Source organism: Sphaeramia orbicularis, chromosome 6 (genome assembly GCF_902148855.1).
Source record: "Sphaeramia orbicularis chromosome 6, fSphaOr1.1, whole genome shotgun sequence".
Taxonomy (NCBI): domain Eukaryota; kingdom Metazoa; phylum Chordata; class Actinopteri; order Kurtiformes; family Apogonidae; genus Sphaeramia; species Sphaeramia orbicularis.
The window spans coordinates 30,266,705-30,287,566 of record NC_043962.1 but is presented as its reverse complement, the minus strand read 5'-3'; the positions used below and the strand labels follow the sequence as shown (position 1 = coordinate 30,287,566).

General features: G+C 36.7%; 5 protein-coding genes across 6 annotated transcripts; 3 read left to right on the top strand and 2 right to left on the bottom strand.

The window, feature by feature from the left end:
- Nucleotides 1–279: 279 nt before the first annotated feature.
- Nucleotides 280–4,464, top strand: idh3a (isocitrate dehydrogenase (NAD(+)) 3 catalytic subunit alpha). 2 transcript variants are annotated; one of them, XM_030136030.1, is made up of 12 exons: nucleotides 284–356; nucleotides 672–737; nucleotides 1,416–1,478; nucleotides 1,600–1,683; nucleotides 1,885–1,999; nucleotides 2,106–2,293; nucleotides 2,383–2,516; nucleotides 2,599–2,701; nucleotides 2,837–2,901; nucleotides 3,485–3,569; nucleotides 3,742–3,894; nucleotides 3,983–4,464. In XM_030136030.1, exons 1-12 carry the CDS (start codon nucleotides 330–332, stop codon nucleotides 4,064–4,066), a joined length of 1,167 nt encoding a protein of 388 aa, XP_029991890.1. In that variant the 5' UTR covers nucleotides 284–329; the 3' UTR covers nucleotides 4,067–4,464. The 2 variants fall into 2 exon arrangements, with proteins under 2 accessions (XP_029991892.1, XP_029991890.1); XM_030136032.1 differs by lacking the exon at nucleotides 672–737 and having other exon boundaries at nucleotides 280–356.
- Nucleotides 4,339–12,993, bottom strand: acsbg1 (acyl-CoA synthetase bubblegum family member 1). Its single transcript, XM_030136028.1, has 14 exons — nucleotides 12,955–12,993; nucleotides 9,395–9,462; nucleotides 9,031–9,299; nucleotides 8,846–8,934; nucleotides 8,015–8,135; nucleotides 7,856–7,936; nucleotides 7,626–7,775; nucleotides 7,299–7,475; nucleotides 6,938–7,119; nucleotides 6,606–6,839; nucleotides 6,299–6,516; nucleotides 5,997–6,136; nucleotides 5,046–5,292; nucleotides 4,339–4,916 (listed from the first exon to the last, which is right to left on the bottom strand). The coding sequence occupies exons 2-14, from the start codon at nucleotides 9,435–9,437 to the stop codon at nucleotides 4,840–4,842; spliced, it is 2,028 nt and encodes a 675-aa protein (XP_029991888.1). The 5' UTR covers nucleotides 9,438–9,462; nucleotides 12,955–12,993; the 3' UTR covers nucleotides 4,339–4,839.
- Nucleotides 12,977–16,250, top strand: dnaja (DnaJ heat shock protein family (Hsp40) member A). The gene is made up of 8 exons (XM_030136029.1): nucleotides 12,977–13,121; nucleotides 13,381–13,521; nucleotides 14,319–14,493; nucleotides 14,571–14,675; nucleotides 14,771–14,998; nucleotides 15,082–15,312; nucleotides 15,417–15,517; nucleotides 15,629–16,250. The coding sequence occupies exons 2-8, from the start codon at nucleotides 13,390–13,392 to the stop codon at nucleotides 15,839–15,841; spliced, it is 1,185 nt and encodes a 394-aa protein (XP_029991889.1). The 5' UTR covers nucleotides 12,977–13,121; nucleotides 13,381–13,389; the 3' UTR covers nucleotides 15,842–16,250.
- An 80-nt stretch (nucleotides 16,251–16,330) lies between these two features.
- rps27l (ribosomal protein S27 like) lies at nucleotides 16,331–17,547 on the bottom strand. Its single transcript, XM_030136036.1, has 4 exons — nucleotides 17,395–17,547; nucleotides 16,735–16,843; nucleotides 16,547–16,657; nucleotides 16,331–16,468 (listed from the first exon to the last, which is right to left on the bottom strand). Exons 1-4 carry the CDS (start codon nucleotides 17,398–17,400, stop codon nucleotides 16,440–16,442), a joined length of 255 nt encoding a protein of 84 aa, XP_029991896.1. The 5' UTR covers nucleotides 17,401–17,547; the 3' UTR covers nucleotides 16,331–16,439.
- A 976-nt stretch (nucleotides 17,548–18,523) lies between these two features.
- LOC115421278 (ras-related protein Rab-8B) lies at nucleotides 18,524–20,811 on the top strand. The gene is made up of 8 exons (XM_030137085.1): nucleotides 18,524–18,754; nucleotides 19,265–19,325; nucleotides 19,418–19,478; nucleotides 19,584–19,661; nucleotides 19,774–19,863; nucleotides 19,973–20,038; nucleotides 20,141–20,191; nucleotides 20,294–20,811. Exons 1-8 carry the CDS (start codon nucleotides 18,631–18,633, stop codon nucleotides 20,384–20,386), a joined length of 624 nt encoding a protein of 207 aa, XP_029992945.1. The 5' UTR covers nucleotides 18,524–18,630; the 3' UTR covers nucleotides 20,387–20,811.
- Nucleotides 20,812–20,862: the final 51 nt, after the last annotated feature.

The following is a 20,862-nucleotide window of genomic DNA, read 5'->3' as shown; positions in this document are numbered from 1 at the left end:
TCGGTTTGTCTTCAAATTGTAAAATACACAAGATCCAAGTGAAAACAGAGCTGTCACAGAGATCATAACTGATAGTCATCACAATCTGTGTTTCATCCTGTTAAGGCAAAGTAAAAGCACAATTATAAGTTGTTAAATTGAAATATAAAAAACGAATATACAGCATTATCTAACTACAAAAACATTAGAGTTCTTGTAAAAAATATCAGTTGAAGGTTGCAAAATTATCTGCTGGTGTTACCTTTATTCGACAAAAGGAAATGGAAAGGAAATCCGCTTGGTGGTGTGCTCCGCTTGACGAACACTGCATCGACCTTGGCTAGCTGAGGATGGCAGGGATGGCGTGGAGGTCAGCGGTACGTAAGGGATAAATGTGTTTATTATTGTTAAGTCCGTCTCCAATGAAGGACATTATTATTCAGCTATTAAATACCATTCAAGTTTTTTATTTTCTCACAATGACAAAGATGACACACAGTCCAAAGTCACTACGCTAATTAGCTTGCTGCTAGCGTGTAGGCTACTGAACTGCAGTTACTATAGCAACCTGACTCCTGACTGTTTAGCTAGCTAAGATATGATAGAATATACAGTAGCTTGTTATAGTTATCTTATTCCTCAAGGTGAAAACCTCCTTTAAGATAATATCTGGCATCAAATCTCATCTACAGATTGTTAATCTACTAAGAAAGTTGGGTTTATCGATCAATGGCAAGGATAAAATCAAGGCACAGGAAGTAAGTTCAGGCTAAGTATTTCTAATGGAGCACTCCTATTCGGTTAGATGAAATCTGAAGTGGCAATCTCCCTCTATAGTAGAGTGAGTTATAGTCTGGAAGGGCCTTTTTCTTTCCCTGCATTTTTTAAAATCAGAATTATCTGCATCTCCAGCAGTAAAATGTCAGTTATGCAGCAAATATAATCTTCTGCTTTGCTTTTGCTATTTGACAACTTCATCATACCTTTAGCCCTTGGCTTTGCTAATGCTCTGTGATGCTGTGGACAGGTAGGACAAGACAGAAAGCTTCACTACCTCACTAATACAGGCCAGTCTTTTATAACAGTATCCTTTTCCAGAATGTCATTTGCAGATTTCTAACTTCAAGCATTAATTTCTTATATATTTTATGACATACCACTGTTTTCTGTATTGATTTGTGTATACTGTATACTGTAGGTGCCACTGGTTCATAATGTAGTAATTATGGGTTAGTTAAGATTATATATACATCTACATTTAATCAGATTTAGAATGTAGTTAACTTCAAAACACACACATTCCTTGGTATTAGCATGTCCATTGCTCCTATAGACTGTGCCCCTATTATAGCCCTACTTTAATGTGTTGCTTTAAAACACAGTTATAACAACATTATCTATAAACGTATTAAAGCCTGGGTCTTTTTGATTGTCAGGTGTCACGGGTGGTTGGAGCTTTGAAGACAGAGACTTCAAGACCCGTGACGTCTGTCCGTGGGGTAGGTAAATTTCCACTGTAACTACAGTTTTTTAACGTTAGTGTTTGCAGTATCATGCATGGATTGTCCAACTGCCTCATCTTTGCTGTATGGGGATTATTTTATCTGCTCTATGTCACAGATGCAAACCGTTACTTTAATCCCTGGTGATGGAATTGGTCCAGAGATCTCCACTGCTGTCATGAAGATATTTGAAGCAGCTAAAGTAAGTACTGGGGGAGCCATGGAAATGCATTACTGTTAACCAGTAGCATTAATATATCATATATTGTTTAGGTTTTAGGCCTATTATTAACAACTGACCTTCTAAATGTATCTACTGAAACTTATGTTTCTATATAAATAGTTGCATGTGTAAAATCTTAATTGATGTAGGACTTTTATTGTGAATGTATTTCTGATGCAGGCACCTATACAGTGGGAAGAGAGAAATGTTACAGCAATTCAAGGACCTGGGGGCAAGTGGATGATTCCTCCTGATGCTAAAGAGTCAATGGATAAAAATAAAATTGGACTAAAAGGTAGGTTGCTCTTCAAACAAGGCATGCTGGCTAATAGTTTATTTTGTGTACCCAGAACAAGCTAAACATTTTCTGCATTGTAAACTACACTATCATTCCTTTACAGGTCCTTTGAAGACCCCAATAGCTGCTGGTCATCCCTCTATGAACCTGCTTCTGAGGAAAACATTTGACCTGTATGCTAATGTCCGCCCCTGTGTGTCTATTGAGGGGTACCAGACTCCATATACTGATGTGAACCTGGTCACCATTAGGGAGAACACAGAGGGTGAATACAGTGGGATTGAACATGTGGTAAGAACCTTTAATAGTGCATAATCTGCATTATTTTTTGACCTCTGACTTTTTTCACTAGACCCAAGAATATATATGATGTATTTCAGATTGTTGATGGAGTTGTACAGAGTATTAAGCTGATTACAGAGCAAGCCAGTCAGCGCATCGCTGAGTACGCTTTTGAATATGCCAGAAATAATAAGAGGGCCAGTGTTACTGCTGTTCATAAAGCTAATATTATGTAAGTATTATTCAAAACAATTCAGCTATATTTACTATGTTAAAATTTATTTGCTGAAATTAATTGCTGTGTCATTTTGTAGGCGCATGTCAGATGGGCTTTTCCTGCGAAAGTGCAGAGAGGCCGCTGAAAAGCACAAAGATGTGAAATTTACTGAAATGTACTTGGACACTGTGTGCCTTAATGTAAGTTCCAGGGGAATTAGTTATGAATTTATTTAGACTGAACATTTTTAAATGATTATGAGTTTTCTTAGTGGTAATTTTGCATGCCTTAACATTCTAAGTAAGTAGTAGCCTTGGTTATTCCTCTTCTTACAGATGGTACAGGATCCCACACAGTTTGATGTGTTAGTGATGCCAAATTTGTATGGAGACATTTTGAGGTACATAAATGCTGCATATTAACCTATTATATTTTATAGAATTTAGTATAAAGATAGACAGTTTGTCTCTTTTTACAGTATATATGTATTCTAAAATACAGCAAAATGCACATTTTTGGGGACAGAGGGCATATTACTGTTCATCCTAATGTTTGAGAGTACATGAAAAAAATGTGTTGAGGATGACAGTAGTACAAACTAGATAGATTCTGCAAACTTTTATAGGTCAGTAAATAAACTGCCAAAAATTATTTAATATTAACTAATTAACTACACTGGTGCCATATCGTCCTGAGACCCAGGAAAGTAAATGTTTTGGCTTTTTTTTTTTTTTTTTTTTACAATAAATAATTGTCTTGATTGGAAACAGCATAATGCAACACTTTTTCAGATACAATTTTTATTTTATTTTTTATTATTAAATATCCTTTGCAGTGGACAGGTTTTTTTTTCTAAGTAAAACTGTGAAACTCTTACAGAGGACAAAAATGCATTGCTGGGTCTCAGGAGGATATAGTGCTCTAAGAGTATGCACAGGAATTAAAACACTTAACCATTTAATGTTGTATGGTTACTCTTGCAGTGATCTTTGTGCTGGACTAATCGGAGGTCTTGGAGTGACACCTAGTGGTAACATTGGTGCTAATGGTGTTGCCATATTTGAGTCGGTAGGTGTTTTTTTTCCTTTCAGTTGTTAAGTGTTTTTTCATAAAATGAATTTAAAAAGTGTCATACCATATGACAGAAGAATGTTGTATGGTATGGCGACCTGGTTTTTCAGAAATGTTAATGTTTGTACAAATGTAAAACCTGATGATTGATGCTATAATTTCTCATTAGGTTCATGGAACCGCCCCAGATATAGCAGGAAAAGATATGGCCAACCCCACTGCCTTGCTACTCAGTGCAGTCATGATGCTTCGACACATGGGTCTGCACGACTACGCCAAGAAGATTGAAACTGCCTGCTTCGACACCATCCGTGAGAAAAAGGTAATCAATCTATTAAGAAATAAAGACGTGTAATTGATATTAAAATATTAATGTATGATGGTTTCTGATAATGCTTATTCTCTTCAAGGTTCTGACAAAGGATTTGGGAGGGAACTCAAAGTGTTCAGAATTTACAGGTGCGATATGCAGAAGAGTGCAGGAACTGGAGTAAAAGGATGCATGCCATGTTGAATTTTTAACCAAATATGTATTTAAAAAAACAGACTCAGGAGTTTGAGATCCTGAATGTTTTATTTGTGTCGTTGCACACTCCAAAGCACCATCTGACAACTCTTGACCAACAGGCAGTATATACTGTATGTGATATGCATTTTAGTCTTAACTATTTAATATGTGCTGGATTGTGGTCTATATTTATTGGATAAAATTGTCTAATGTACTTTACACTGTGATTTTGCAGAAAAGTACAGATTGAACTTGATATTTTCACATAACCAAGCTTCCATTGCATCAAGCTCACACATGTTTTGCACTAAATGTTCTACTGTCATTGTGTTTTTCTTGCTACAAACATATAAAGGGAAATGAATAAATGTTATAATGCCATCAGAAATGTTTTACTTTTTATTCACTGCTAATAAATTATTGTCATGGACATTATTCTGCTTTGCTGTGATGGTTGGTATTTAAGTCATTTGCTAATTATGTTTCTAATGAAAGACAAGAGTGGAGCACAATTTTTAGCTAAATGGATTCAGACCACTATATTTTTTACACGAAATACAATATCAGATTTTTCTTTTACTAATATAAGAAAAGGCAACAAATGGTTCATTTAGTGCTAAGTTCTTCACTACCAGAAAAGCTGTTTTTTTTTGTTTAAATATTTGAAAAATTAAATATGGTTTCTGAATTATTTTTGCAGTTTGTGCACATGTAAACACACAAAATTAAATGGAAGAACAGCTCACTAGAAATATGACTCTACTCTTGATAGAGGCCCTCAATGAAGTTGTGGTACTTCTCCAAGACAACAGGGCGGCGAAGCTTCATCGTGGGACCTGGAATAAAAAAAAAAACTTGACATGAGACAACAAGCAATTAATAGGCAATTATTTTGTAGTCATTGTGTTTTATGCTCTTGGTGATGAATGTCTTTGTTACAATATAAGTATATATTTTATGTTTACCTAGCTCTCCTCCAGAGACAGAAAAGTCCTTTTTTAGGATTATCCACTTCTGTATACGTTGAGCGTTAGATGTAGCTGTAGAGTTGACTCTGTCGATCCCCTCTTGAATTGCCTGGTAAACTTCCTTGTCTTTTCCTTCAACAATGTCAGACACCTTGGTTGTTTGGCTGCCTAGCTGGCGGCAAAACTCCACAGCCTCCAGACTCAGATCCTCTGTTGGCTCCATGGTTTCCATATCACTGCAACACTAAAATACACAAAATATGCCTTTATTATAGATGGAAATGGAAATATAGTTGGTGAAATTATTTTCTGTATTAACAATCCTATCTGTCCCTATACAGTCGCGGAAAAAATTAGTAGACCATCGAAAGTCATCAAAAACAATGGTTATGCAATCAAGTACTAACTCCTGCGTGTATCGTGTGACTAAAACAGACAGAAAAAAAAAAAACATGGAAGGCATAAAAGCCCTTTTTTTGGCAGTACAATGCCATAGCTATTGATGTAAGAACTTACTATCAAGAAAACCATGGAAAATGGCTAGATATCAGCTCTTAAATTAAACTCTTATGAGCTATTTTTGTTGCTATCATTATATTTGTCCAAACAAATGTACCTTTAGTTGTACCAGGAATTAAAATGAACAAGAAATTGAAGAAAACAAGGGTGGTCTAATTTTTTTTTTTTTTTTTCCACAACTGCATGCCTGCTGGCTCATCATATTGTATATTCAAAGGAGAAAAATATTTGTTTCAGTTTAAAAGAGTAGGTGTTACAACAAGTGAGATAATGTGCAACAACAATATATTTACATTTGATATGGATTTACTAATGTAGTTATTATACTGAGAAAAGCTAATACAGTTATATCAAGTGACATAAAATAATATAAAGTATATTGTGTAACATATAATTTTGCAATATGTGAAGTAAAACTAACAATATTACCTTCAGAGTTAAAAGCATTGATAAGAATTTCCTTCTGTCTCCTATCAGCATGGCATTGCTGACGATGGGCAGCTCCTTCTTCACTGCATCCTCTATGGGAACAGGGGGTACATTTTCCCCTCCAGCTGTGATGATGAGCTCTGAAAGAAGAGAGGACACCCTGACATTTCAGCTGTTTCTGACTGACATCAAAGATAATGGAGCTGCATCTTCACTTTAGAACAGCATGTACTCAAGTGGAAGTATGGAAGGTACAAAATGTAAGATGTCTGTCCTGAGATGGACAATCATCACAGCACTACCTTTTATTCTCCCTGTGATGTACAAGAAACCATCGTCATCTATCTTCCCCAAATCTCCTGAACGCAGCCACCCATCTTCATCCAAAGCCTCTTTTGTTTCATTTTCCATATTGAGAAATCCCATGAAAATGTTGCGTCCCCAAAAGCAGATTTCCCCTGTCCCCTCAGAGTCTATGTTGATTATTTTGTATTGACAGCCTGGCACCACCTTACCACAGCTTTGGAAGAGAAAAAACATCGAAATCATATTCAGAAACTTTATTATCACAAGAATTACACACAACTATTTTTACCCTCACATACTTACCTTGGTAGTTTGTAAGTGTGGGGGCCTGACATAAAGTGAGGTCCTGTGCTTTCACTCATGCCATAAGCCTCATACAAACGGATGTTCAGGCCAAGAAAAAACTGCACGGTTTCAGTACCGATTGGTGCCGCACCAGAGAAGAACTTCTGACAGCATGAGAAGCCTAGCTCAGCCCGAAGCTTTTGCAGTACAAGGCTGTTAGCCAGGGAAAAGAGGAACGGCTTCTCATCATCCCTAAAAAGACAAAAATATGCATAGGACAGATGCATCTGTCTGTATTTCTTTTTACATTGCATCATGATATACAAATACCTATTACAGTCAGCTCTTACTTTTGCATACACTTTTGATTGGCCTCCAGGCTGACAGCCATGGCCCACGTTACCAGTTTCTTTTTCATGTATCCACACTCACTAATTTCCTGTTTTATCTTTTCCATCATTTTCTCCCATACCCGTGGCACACCCATGTGGGATGTAGGACATACTTCACGCAGTGTATTTATTAGGCTTCCCTTCACAGAAAACATTCACAAAAAAAGAAATCAGCAGCGGGCATTTAATATAAACAGATTAGCTTTTTTTTAAAATTATGTACAGTAATACTTCATGTCAAAACATGGCAGTATATTAGTATCATCTGAGAAGCAAGTGTCAAAACTAGCAATTGTGTGATCTTGGAATCTCTGTGTACCTTTAATGCATCTGGTTGTGCAAAGTACACCAGCCCTCCCCACTGGATACTTGTCCAGAGATCATAAATCTGAGCAGCAATGTGACTGAGAGGCAGGTAGCTCACTAATGATTCTTGTTTAGTGTCGGCCGGCTGTACGTCCGCAGCCTTGCTGGCATGACTGGCAGTCCACGTGATCTGAATGAGCATTTCACAAGAATACACCTCACTTTTTTGCCTTGGTGTGTATACCATGTGACAATGTGAGACAGTTTTATGATACACTCAACTGTCAGCATAGATATGATAATTATGATTCTGTGCACATGACAGCACACAAAGGCTTACATTGTCATGACTGAGCATAACTCCTTTTGGTTTTCCTGTAGTTCCAGATGTGTAAATCAGAACGCAGCACTGATTGGCTCTCTGGCTTTCAATAATGTTATCCAATTCCTTGTCAGAAACATCTAGACCCAGGTCCATAAAATCCTCCCACTGTTCCAAAATAGCAACATTAGCATTAGCATGCAACAACCATCCTGGTACATGATATTATGTATGGAGTCAAGACTTACAGAGTAAAGATCTGGTATCCTCTGCTGGAGGAATCCACTGTACTGCACGATGGCTTTTAAATGGGGCAATCTTTCTTGTACCTGTGGTGTCAAAATAAAAAGATTTAGATTTTTTTTTTATGCTGTGATGAGAACCTGTATGTTTTCAAGTAACCGTACTTGTAATATCTTATCCAACTGTTTTTGGTTTTCCACCACAATAATGTTGGCTTTAGAGTCACTGGCCACAAACTGGCAGGCATCTGGGGAGTTTGTGGCATAAATTCCTGTCATTATTCCTCTGTGAGAAAAAAACAAAGATGGTAAATAATAATAATAATAATAATAATAATAATAATAATAATAATAATAATAATAACTACAATAGAAATATGTGAGTGATGAAATGAATGCATAATAACAGCTAAACAATGTATTCTGTACACATTTTAGAGCAGGGGTGTCAAACATATGGCCTATGGGCCAAAACTGGTCCTCCAGTGGGTTTAATCTGGCCCACAGGATCAATTTTCAAAATCCCCAAAATTACACGAGACAATGACAGTCAAGGATGTCAGAGTCCTTACAAGTTGTTTTGATTGTAAAGTTAAATCCTATATTATTCAGTTCCTGATGCCTGTTATTAAATGTTTTTTGCCTTTATAGCTCCACTGTTAATGTAAGTTGTAATGCATATGTCTAAATGATAAGCTGAAGCAAAATATTATTAATATTACACTTATTTTTCTTAAGACATTTCAGGTTGTTCATGGTTCTTCCAGTTATTCACATTTTTTATTTAAGGATAGTTTGTAAATGTAAAGTTTCTGGAATTTGACTTTTTTTGCACTAAAACAAAGAGAAAAATTTGGAGTTGTTATGATTTATAACTTATTATGCTACTATTTTCTTGGTCTGGTCCCCTCGAGGTCAAATGGGCTGTATGTGGCCCCTGAGTTTGACACCCCTATTTTAGTGTATTACTGGTTGTTGTTGTTGTTTCTTTCTCACCCTGCCATGATGGCACCGACTGCAGAGAAGAACCATTCAGCTGAATTGAATCCTAGTATTGCCACTCCATGGAATCGCTCTAAACCAAGCTGCACACATCACCATTTTTTTTTTTGTTTGTTTGTTTTCATTATAAAATTCCAAAGGCTCAGTTTATTTATACTGGTACATTTTTATACATTTACCTTGATGAAGCTCTTGGCAGCTCTCCTGCAAAACTGATAATACTCTAAAAATGTGATCTTTTCCCATTTGTTGTTTTTCTTACTGGCGAGTGCAAACATGTTTCCGTATTTTTCAACTGAGGCTTTGAACATTTGATGAACTGTGAGGGGTTCCTCTGGGCAGTTTTCTTCAATTCTCAGTCTTACTGAGCTTCCAGCATCAGCGGTCCAAAGAGAATCAGTTGGAGCATGAGATGTGCTGGCCGGTAGCTCCTCTATGTGTTCCTTTCCTAAGATGAGAATCAAACCAAATCTAAAAAAAACCCAGCTTATTTTGTTCCACAAATAGATAAAAGTGAAGGGATTTGTCAGGTTAATAACTCACCTACAGGAGCATGTTCTTTAATATCTGTCTGCTCATACGCCATAGACTGCTGAACCGATGACACCACACTGGAACACACAGAGGAAACACAAGCTCCACACTGCACACATACACTCCACCTCTCATTCTGCCAATGGTCTGGGCTTCTGTTTCCATTTCATCACATGGGTCAAAATTTTAGCAGCATTGTTTACCCAATACAATGTCAGGAGTTTGACACAGCTAAACCCTTTTGTTTGAATGAATGTTATCACTGAGAGCGATCCATCAGATATTTTGCATTTAAACCTTGAATCACATTATAATATCACAGCCCATTTCCTGTTAACTCATAAATATGGGCCAGAACATTAACTGAAAAATATACTGCTCTGATATCTTAACATCTGCACTATAGGTGAATGATACTTTCAATATATTCAGAAATTTCAGTTTCTTAAAGGAGGCAAATCTATAACTTTAGAGGTTACTGAAAAAATCATGCTCCAAACATCATATTTTGGTTTTGGTCTGAAGTGAATTTACATGCAAAGGGTGATACAGAAGAACAAATGAAGCCTGACCATTAAACCTGAACTGAAAACTAAAATCCACAGCTGAACTTAAAGTCAACAGATGACCTATGTCTGATTAAGGTTTAGGGTATTCTCACGCCATAATAGTGTCTCAACTGTGTATTTTAAAGTCCTTACCTGTTCTCAAGCTGATCAGTCCCTTCAAACACTTCCATTCTGAAAATGTCCTGGTACTTTGGCAGCTTGTTAGGCCAGACAGAAAGTTTGAATTTGCTCACAGGAGAAACTTTTCAAAATTTACCTTGTGTGCAAGAAAACTTACATTTCTGTATCTTAGATAAACCAAGGATATGGATACAAAGAGACATCCACAATCATGGCTCAAGAAGTCTAATGGTTGAGAAACAAATCAGAAAGCCCATGAGTGTGCTGTATCACTCAAAATCATGTCCAGAATTTTAATTAGCTTTGTCTTTTCATATGTAAAACTGTCTGACTATAAATTCTTGTTAAATCACACAGTGATTGGTAAAAACATAAATTAACAACACATCATTAACTTTAACCAAGGTGACTGCATGCATTATTTATAACATGGCAATAATGACGTTAATCCAAATAAAACCTTTAAGGTTGTTAAACAGACTCCAGTACTTGTTAATGATAATAGCTGTTTCTGGAGTTTCATAGCAGCTACTATGGAACAAAATAATTTTACTTTTGTCTGTCTATATTGATACACTGTAGTCCATAAAGTTGGAATAATTTTTTTTCAGACTCATTCCTCTTTTTTTCTATTTACATTATTAATCACCTTTGAACATGTGTACTGATGCATTTGGAAAAAAAATGCATTTGATTTATTTTCTTACCTGTTGTCCTTACTCTCAAGGCTGAGATGGTTCCTGCAGACATTGAGACAACAACCAAGGAAAGAAAATGAGACTCTGAAGACTGTGAAGACACTGAAGTAAGAATATTTCCCACTGCTGCTGTATACACATGTGCATGTATACACAAATATACACTCAAAGGTTTCTGTTCTAAGTACACTTTAAATAAGGTAAGTTGGGTGGTGATTTTGATGTAGGTAAAAACTTCATGGGCATAAATTTAAAAAAGAAAGAGATTTTTTTTTTAAAGTAATTTTTTAATATAATGAACAGTGGGGGATGATTTGAGTTTTGGATGTGTCAAAATGTAACAACAACATTGGTTTCATTAGTGTTTTTATGTGAGATTAAAAAAAAAAAAAAAAAAAAGTACATTTATGCAGAAAGTCATGCCAAAACCTGTAACACAGCCACAATGGTCACCAAATCAAAAAAAGAAAAATGGACTGAGGGGTTAAATCAGAGATGTAAAATTCATTTTAGTTCAGGGGCCACATACAGTCCAAGTTGAAGATGTGAATTGAACTTTAACAACCATGAATAACCTGAAATGTCATCAGAAAACTAATTGCAATTTTAACAATAAAACACATCAACTTATCATTTATACATGTGCATTACAGATCGCAGTGGCTCTACAAAGGTATAAAACATTTAGTAACAGGCTTAATATTGCTATCATTTTAGAGTTTTGAGTTGTCATTATTTATCAGCTAAAATTTACTTAGGGGGTCAAATGAGTGGCTATTTTTGTGAAAAAAAAAGTTGTAAGAAATGCATAGAACTGTGTTGAAATAATGCTAATACATTTGTGGACAGACTACTGATATTATTTGACAATGGAAGCTATATTTTCAGAAATATTGGATTTTGAATAGCACGTGTATATGAAAACTTTTGCTGGTGGACGGATGTGACAGTGGACGGATGTGACATTACCCATGATGATCTGGTCAGTACCAGTACTTTATTAATAATAAACATATATACTTACTATTGTTAATTATCCTCTTATTCATAAATGTTAGTATTGTGGATCTAAAACAATAACAGCTTAACAAAAACATAAAATGTGGCAGTGGACGGATGTGACATGGTTGTTACGGATCCCATCATACAGATGCTCGGCAGCCATGTCACCGTTTCCACAAATGATTCTTGTGCAAAAACTAGTATCATAATTATTTATTGTATAGGTTATCATCATACTAAAGAATAAATAACAATGTAGAACTGTCATTTCTTTATAAAAATGCTAATTATTAGAAAACTGTTGATTTAAAAAGTGACGTGTGACATTCTTAATGTATGTACTTGTGTAACATAAGCAGGATGGATCAGCACCATACTCCATATTGCAACCTGTAAAAATAAAACATGTGATATGCAGTATATAATCTTGTAAGAAAAATTGGGGAATCTAAAAGAACAGAATATTTGTTTTTCAGGTAAATTCAGTTAAAATATAACTTGGCCATTTGTGACATGAAAATATAGCATTAATTGTGATGAAATTGGACATTTTTGACCTGAAAACATAGTTCATATGACCATCAACATGTTGCAACAGAACTGAAATCCTGTAAATTTGCATAACTTGCATTTACCAACACAAAGTTCCTTTGGGGATTCACTTATATTGATTTCTTCTGCACAAAGACATAAAGAAGACCTCTAAGCAAATTTTAGCCATTATAGATTATCATGCTATTATTTTACTGATCTGACCCACTTGAAATCAAATTGGGCAAAAATGACTTTGACACCCTTGAATATTAATGTCTTCAGTGTCATTTTTTGCTCTTCACAAATTCATTCCTCGGGTCTGATTGGAACTTTTGGCGGTCCAGTTTTGGTCCGCGGGCCGCATATTTGACACCCCCGAGTTAAATGTTGTTTGTGGCTCTTATGTAAGTGCATATTTCGCAACAGTCTTCAGCATAGAACACTGTCAACAGAGTTATGCCTATATATTAGCACAGTAACTCTATGGCTCAGGTTATATTACAGTCTATAAGGGGAGTAGTCATGCTGCTGGAAGGGGACGGGGGGTTAAATCTCTATATTAATAACAACAGGGGTCCCAAATTTGGACTCCCCACCCCCTCGCACCCCCACTACGCCTCCTACATTCCTGTCTCTTTTTTCCCACCCAGGACTTTTCTAGACTCCGCACGCGGTTCCAACCAACGAAACTTCCGGCCTGTCTCAGACCTCTCCAGAAAGTTCTTCACCGTGGAGCACATATAAGAACCAGCCATCTTCCCCCACCGGCTTCACTGTTGCTCGAGCCAAAGCTAGGACAGGACCTCCTTATCAGTAAGTTCCACACGCAGGCTTTTCACGGAATATTATTATTTTTATTTTTTTATTTTTTGGCCACGCGGACAGTTTTCATCCTAGCTTTTTTACGTAGATTTACGTCCTGGCGTGTTTCTCATTAATCGTCACGTGCAGCTTGTGATGTTCCCATATCCACGCGCGGGGTCTATACCAGTCTTATTTTGAACACAATAATAATAAAATTACAGTTTTATATGCTAATGAGTTTATATGTACATGGTTTTGTGTTTGTTAGTTCGTCACCATGGTCCGAGAAACCGGCTACTACGATTTGTTGGGTGTCAGTCCCAAAGCATCAGCGGACGAAATCAAGAAAGCGTACAGAAAACTGGCATTAAAATACCACCCGGACAAGAACCCTAACGAAGGAGATAAGGTGAGGTACACACGGGGGCCTATACGGGGTCCACGTATCCGTTTATGGAGTGTTTGACATGTGCTTTCTAATTTTACTCTGACTGCAAGACGAGAGATTGTCGCTAGGAACTTTCTGGAATGACTTAGCTAGCAGCTCTGACTGTTAGCACTTAGAGACAATGAAGTGGTCATGCTAACAGTGTCAGGAGGTTATTAGCTGAATACTTAAGATTAAATTTAATAACCTTCGCTAACCCTGTGAGACTTATTTATCCAGTCCTTAGGTTTTAATTTTCACCCGCATGACATGTTACGAGTACTCGCTAGTCACATGTATTTCAGTTTTTAAAGTTTCCACAATAAAATGTATTTCAGTTAACACAAAATCTTTATACAGACCCTGTGTCAGTGAACGCACCACTATCAGTCATTACCAGTTTATGTGACGCAAATATTGGTAAAAGACGTAACAACAACAGAATACGCTATATTAGGCTGACACTAAAAACCAACAGGTATCATCTCAAAATTCAGGAAAGCTGTTTTTCATAATACTAGAACAGTCAAATGTCATATCGAAGAGCTGTTTTCCATTACTGTTGCTAATCAGAGCAGATGCAATAACCAACAAGCTGTACAGTAAGAATAGTTGGAAGTTTTGTAGTTAATCCTTGTGGATCCCTCTAATTAAATACCCTTCTGGGAATGCAGTACCACTATCAGTCATTGCCAATTAATGGAGGAAATTCAGGAATAGTGCATTTTTTTTTCTTGAAGTTATTGAAACTGACCGTGGTTTTGTATCATTTTTCATAGTTCAAGCTAATATCTCAAGCGTATGAGGTGCTGTCTGATCCAAAAAGAAGAGACTTGTATGATCAAGGAGGAGAACAAGCTATTAAAGAGGGAGGAACAGGAGGAGGAAGTTCCCCAATGGACATTTTCAACATGTTCTTTGGAGGTGGTGGAAGGATGCAGAGAGAAAGAAGAGGTAAGATATGTTCTAAAGTAAATAGGTTCTGCATTGTTTATAGATGATACTTAAACATACATTTGCTTTTCCTGTAGGGAAGAATGTCGTCCACCAGCTTGAAGTTACATTAGAAGAGATATACAATGGTTCTACCAGAAAGCTTGGACTCCAGAAGAATGTCATTTGTGAAAAATGTGATGGTACGTATAGGTGTAGTGATTGTTTTATCTTTAGTTTTGTATACAGCAAGGTTTTTCAACTTCTTCTGTAAAATGACAATTTATTTTTATTACAGGTTATGGTGGTAAGAAAGGTACCCTGGACAAATGCTCTACTTGTAAAGGTAGAGGAGTACAGATTAAGGTGCAACAGATCGGACCAGGCATGATTCAACAGATCCAAAGCATGTGCTCAGACTGTCAAGGACAGGGAGAGAGGTTCAACTCCAAGGACCGCTGCAAGAACTGCAATGGGCACAAAGTAGAGCGCAAAAGGAAAATTCTTGAAGTTCACATAGACAAAGGTAATTTCTTTACCACCTGAGATTAATGTCATGTTAATTTATGTTGCAAATTAAAGTAAAACTGCTGTAACTGTTTTGTGCAGGTATGAGAGATGGTCAGAAAATTACATTCAGTGGAGAAGGGGATCAGGAACCTGGACTGGAGCCAGGGGATGTTGTTATTGTACTTGACCAGAAGGAACATGCTGTTTTCCAAAGACAAGGTGATAATTTGGTGATGAAGATGGATATCAAACTTGTTGAAGCCCTGTGTGGTTTTAAGAAGACCATTCAGACATTAGACAACAGAACACTGGTCATCTCCTCATTGCCAGGTAACAGACTTAAGCAGATATACAGATATGGATTGTATGATGTTATGTATACTGTTTTACAACCTATTAAATATGAATAACATATTTGTTGTTTTAATCAACAGGTGAAGTTATCAAGCACAATGACGTTAGATGTGTTCAGAATGAGGGCATGCCTATTTACAAGGATCCTTATGAGAAGGGACAACTAATCATTCAATTCCAGGTAAGTTAATCATGTCATTTCCCCAGTGTTGCTCATGTTGCCATAAAACCTGCCAAACTACCATCCTTTTAAGGAAATACTAATTCTGATGAACTGTTATTTATCCCACAGGTTGAATTTCCAGAGAAAGACTGGCTCCCAGAACATCTCATGTATCAGCTGGAACGACTGCTTCCTCCCAGGGAAGATGTGATGCTTACAGACGAAATGGAGGAAGTCGACCTCGTTGAGGTAGATGAACGGTCCCAGCAGAAAAAATATGGGGAAGTTTACGACGAGGATGAAGACAGTCCCTCAGGAGGAGTTCAGTGTCAGACGCAGTGATTGTAATCTGTGATGCAAATGTTATCCTGTGTGGGTTTTTGTTGTTCTGAATTTTTGTTTAGTTGTGGACAACATTTGACCCATAAACCTCCTCTTCACAATAACTCATAGCAAGAGTTGCTAATACATCTCTGCACTTTTGAGGCACAAAAAATGCAAGTAGTGTAGTTCTCCTTGCACTTTTAATTATGCTTCCACAGTTCTAGAAACAGTTTTTTGCGTTACTGTTCATTCGTTATGTTTTCTTCAAGTTGATTCTTTTATATATGTGAATGTTTCCAAAGACATCTATGGTATGTGTTTGCTTTCAGAAGCTGAAAGGACTACTCATACTTTCTGTGAAGGTAATTTCAATAATGGCAAAAATCATTTTTGTTCATTTCTCAATAAAAGTCCCAGAATGCTTCAACTTTTTTCTAAAGGTTCTCTTTATTTACTAGATAAGACTTATTACAGGATTTTTCATGTTAAGTTTTCAAGTCATTTTTAAAATCAGTCATAAAAGTTGATATTCATGAATGCACAGATGCACTGTAATCACTGAAAATATTGATTTAACAGTATGGCTTAATTACAGACTTGAGTAGGAGTGTTCCCATTAATGTTGCTTCCTCCGGAAAGAGCAACCTGTGAAAAGAAAAAGTTCATTACAAGTCTTATACTTAACATATGGCACTGAAAATAAATGCTTTGTTAATATTTTACCCTCTGTCAGTCTGGCCTTTCCCCCTTTGGACTGACACAGCACAGTTGAGCATCCAACACACAGCACCACTGTCTGCGCATGACTGAACACAGTGGTGATCTTGTAGCAGCCTGCACAGAAGCATAAAAACAAAACATTTAGAGGCAGTCAGTGTTGAACAAAGCCTTCACTGCATCTACTGATATACCTGGACACTTGACATCCATAAAGTAGGAGTTTGGGCTCTGAACAAGTCTTTTCTTTTTATGTTGTCTCCTCTCGTGGTCAATTGAGGGGTGGAGGAGATCTCTGGCCAACTAGAAACAAAGTGAAAATAGAAGTCACATTTGAGTTAAGAGCTTTAGGTGGTTTATTTCTGACTTCATCTGTTAATGCTTAACCCTTATGATAACACCAGGTAGCATTATGCTACTTAACATATTCCAAGGAAATTGTATCTAAATATGTGTTAGCCGTAGTGACAACATGGATCACGTAAGCTCATGACACCATGCACCACTCAAGATGTGTTTTCTCTAAGGCTGATATCAGGTTTAAAACTTCTATGGTCAACTAACCCAGAAATAATAAAAGTTACTGGCTATGCCCTGGTCCGACACCTTTCTGCAACAGGTTGTGGAGCAAACACATATGCCAGTGATGTGTTTCAGGAATTAGTCGCCACCCGTTTTACGCAGTACTATGTTAGCAGCTACAACGTGCTGTAGCTACGTATCAACAACACAACTCTAAGGTTTGAGCAACTGCACAGTAAGACAGCACGGGCTCGATACACAACCAAACACATAGTACAACACTGGACATTTTGTCAAGAAAACAATCGACAAAGTGAAAGTTTGTTACTTACAGGCATCTTATCGAGCTGGGTTGGTTTTCCTGCGCATACGTGGGCTATTGGCAGACAGACTGTGCAATAACAGGGTCTGAGCTGCAACCAGGGGCGCTGACATTCCACTTCCACTCACTAAAATGTGGCAATAAGTCTCACAAACTTGAAAATATTGAAAGCTTTTAAACGGAACTGAGTCACATGAGGAAACAGAAAATAATATTAACACGTGATCCAATTTTTAATAACTATTCTGTCCATTTTGTTCATTTTTTTTATGTTTTCATCAACTTAAGTTTAGAATAAAACACCATGTAATACATGTACATCTGTTGCTGATGTGTGATCGTGATTGATTGTGATTGATGTGTGAATCTTGACATTTTCTTATTATTTATTTTGGGCAGTCTGGCTCCTGCCTCAATTTTGCACAAACCAATCTCAAGCAAACCAGCATTTCATATGTTTTACTGACAGTATTTTTGCAATATCATATTCATACAATGGGCTTAATTTTATTAATCCTGAAAGATCTAGAAAATGGATTTTACTCTAAATGTAACATTTCCTGAGTAATTTATCACGATTTATTATTTCTGGACAATGGATGTAATGGATTATTTTGCTTTTTGAGTTTATTAGGGGTAATAAATACAAAGACATTTTGGATTCACAAATGAAAATTTTAAAATTATGAACTTCATTAAAACATGTATAGCCCTGTTTATGAATTTGAAATGGAAATATATATATATATATATATATATATATATATATATATATATATATATATATATATATATATATATATATATATATATATTATTAATGATATTTTAGAATGTGTGTGGTCAAAATGTGTAATTACATTCTTATCTGCAATGTCAGTGGTGTTGCTATAACATGTAATTTGTAAGTCCAAAATGAATAAGGGCAATATTAGAATAGATTAAGTGATTCTGATTCTTGATTACAAAATGTACATATATTTTCAATATCTAAATATTTTGAATAATATAGGTTGGTGGGTTATATGCTGTCTAAATTTTTGATATGCATTTCCTCGATCCTATGATACAATGAGGAAGAGGTTGCATGTTTACTACATAGACCAAAATGCAAAGCGGAAGCTGACGTCACCGCACCGGTCTGCTGCTAGTGCCACTCCGTTACAGACCGCTGAAGATTTCCAGACAGGGGATCCCGGTTAAGCTCGGCTTTTACTATCGACACACTGGGGTTCGTAGTGCACAAATGGCGAAAACGTACGATTATCTCTTCAAGCTGCTACTGATTGGAGACAGCGGAGTAGGAAAGACGTGTCTGCTGTTCAGATTCAGCGAGGACTCTTTCAATACCACCTTCATATCCACAATAGGTGAGCACCCTGCAGCCGCCCCTTGGATAAATCTGGCAGAATGCACACCCACAGCAACATATTCCAATGCTTTACTGCACTGCCCAGCAAATGTTCCTCACAGAGAGGTCTATTGTGTCCTACTGTATTGACCCAGTACGTTTTAAAAGGACCGGAACTGCACCAGGGGGAAGACAATAGGACTCAGAGACAAATAATTATCTGTCCTTTAGGCACCAGCAGGCCCTAAGGTTACATTTAAAGGGACATCAGTAATATATTCATGATGTTTGCCCTTTGGGAAATGTAGTCTCTGCAGCCCATCATAATGCAGTTCTGATCTTAAAGCTGCTGTTTGCATTAGCCAGTAATGCATTAATGTAACTCTTCATTAATATTTAATTGTGGTTTTTGAAGATACTTACCGCACAAGTGCATTTATGCTTGTTGGAAGTGTTTTCACAGATCATGTAACTAATTAGTACATTAAGCATCAATATGTCTTGGTCTGTGTCTGTTTTTTAAATGCAGGAATAGACTTCAAAATCAGAACAATAGAGCTTGATGGAAAGAGAGTAAAGCTTCAGATTTGGTAAGTAGATCTTTGTATTTCTTTTTTTATAAATTGAGAGTGGTATGGCTTGTGTGTAACGTGTAATGTTGGTGTTGATTGTATGTTCTCAGGGACACTGCAGGGCAGGAGAGGTTCCGAACCATTACTACCGCTTATTACAGAGGAGCGATGGTAAGTCGTAATTTTTATTCTACACCTCCTGACTTTGGGCCTATCTTACATATGACCACAACTGAGAAACTGTTTTCTGTACTATTTGTCACTTTTTCTTCACAGGGCATTATGTTGGTGTATGACATCTGCAATGAAAAGTCATTTGAAAACATAAAAAACTGGATAAGAAATATTGAACAGGTAAGACTTCAATGAAAGGTCATGGTTAAAACAGTGCATTTAGTAGAAACAGTTTTTGTCCTTGGTGTTCTTGTATGAGCTTTTACATAATGAGTCATTTGACTTTGCACAGCACGCCTCGTCTGATGTTGAGAAGATGATCCTCGGTAACAAATGTGACATGACTGACAGGAGACAGGTGTCCAAAGACAGAGGGGAGAAAGTGAGTATCTATGGGAGGTATTTACTAATTAGCTGTAGCAAACAGTAAAATGCTGTATGTTTATGCATATACTTACAATACACTAATGCTGGTTTTCTTTCTCTTATAGCTGGCTATTGATTATGGAGTTAAGTTCTTAGAAACAAGTGCAAAGTCTAGTTTAAATGTAGAAGAGGTAAGCAAAAGGTGATAGCACTGTAACATCTATTCAACATGAGTGATGCTTTTTTTTTAGGTTTTTCACATTGTTGTTGTTGTTGTTTTTTTTTTGCTCTAGGCTTTTTATACCATGGGCAGAGACATATTACATAACCTGAGCTCAAAAACTGTAAGTAGTCAGTCTGTGATAACTGTGCATTATGTTTGCTGTCCTACTTGTTAAAATTCTGTCTTCATTACACCTTTCCACATTCATATCTTTTCTTGCCAGACTGACAGCAATGCAGGAGGATCAGGCAAACCTGTGAAGATCACAGAGAAGAAGTTGAAAAGAATTAAATTGTTCAAGTGTTCGCTCCTCTAGGCTGCTGAGTGTTCACAGCTTTAGCGTGACTTTGCTGTTTCGGAAGGTTCCTGCCTCCATGGCGTCCTCATAGCAGCAGCAGTGGCAGCAGTACTGGTCTTATTCAGAGGACCTTAATGCCAACTGAGGCTCATGAATGGCGGAGATACTATCCTGATCTGCTGACCACAGAAGAGGATCAATGAGGAATGAGGTCTGATATTGTATATCATGCAAAAAAAAAAAAAAAACTGTGGGTGATAATCAGCAATGGGATGTAGCTGACACTGTACTGTCTACTCAAAGAGGAGGTGATCTGTTAGCATTCATAAAACCTCTGTTTTAATATTCAGATCTTACAAAAAGATCTCAACTGCACATAGTTGTCTTATACAGTAAATAGATAAAAAGTAAAAAAAAAAAAAAAAAAAAAGTATCTTCTTTGATATATTGTAGCATTATTTTATACTGACTACCTACCTACTACCATTTACCAT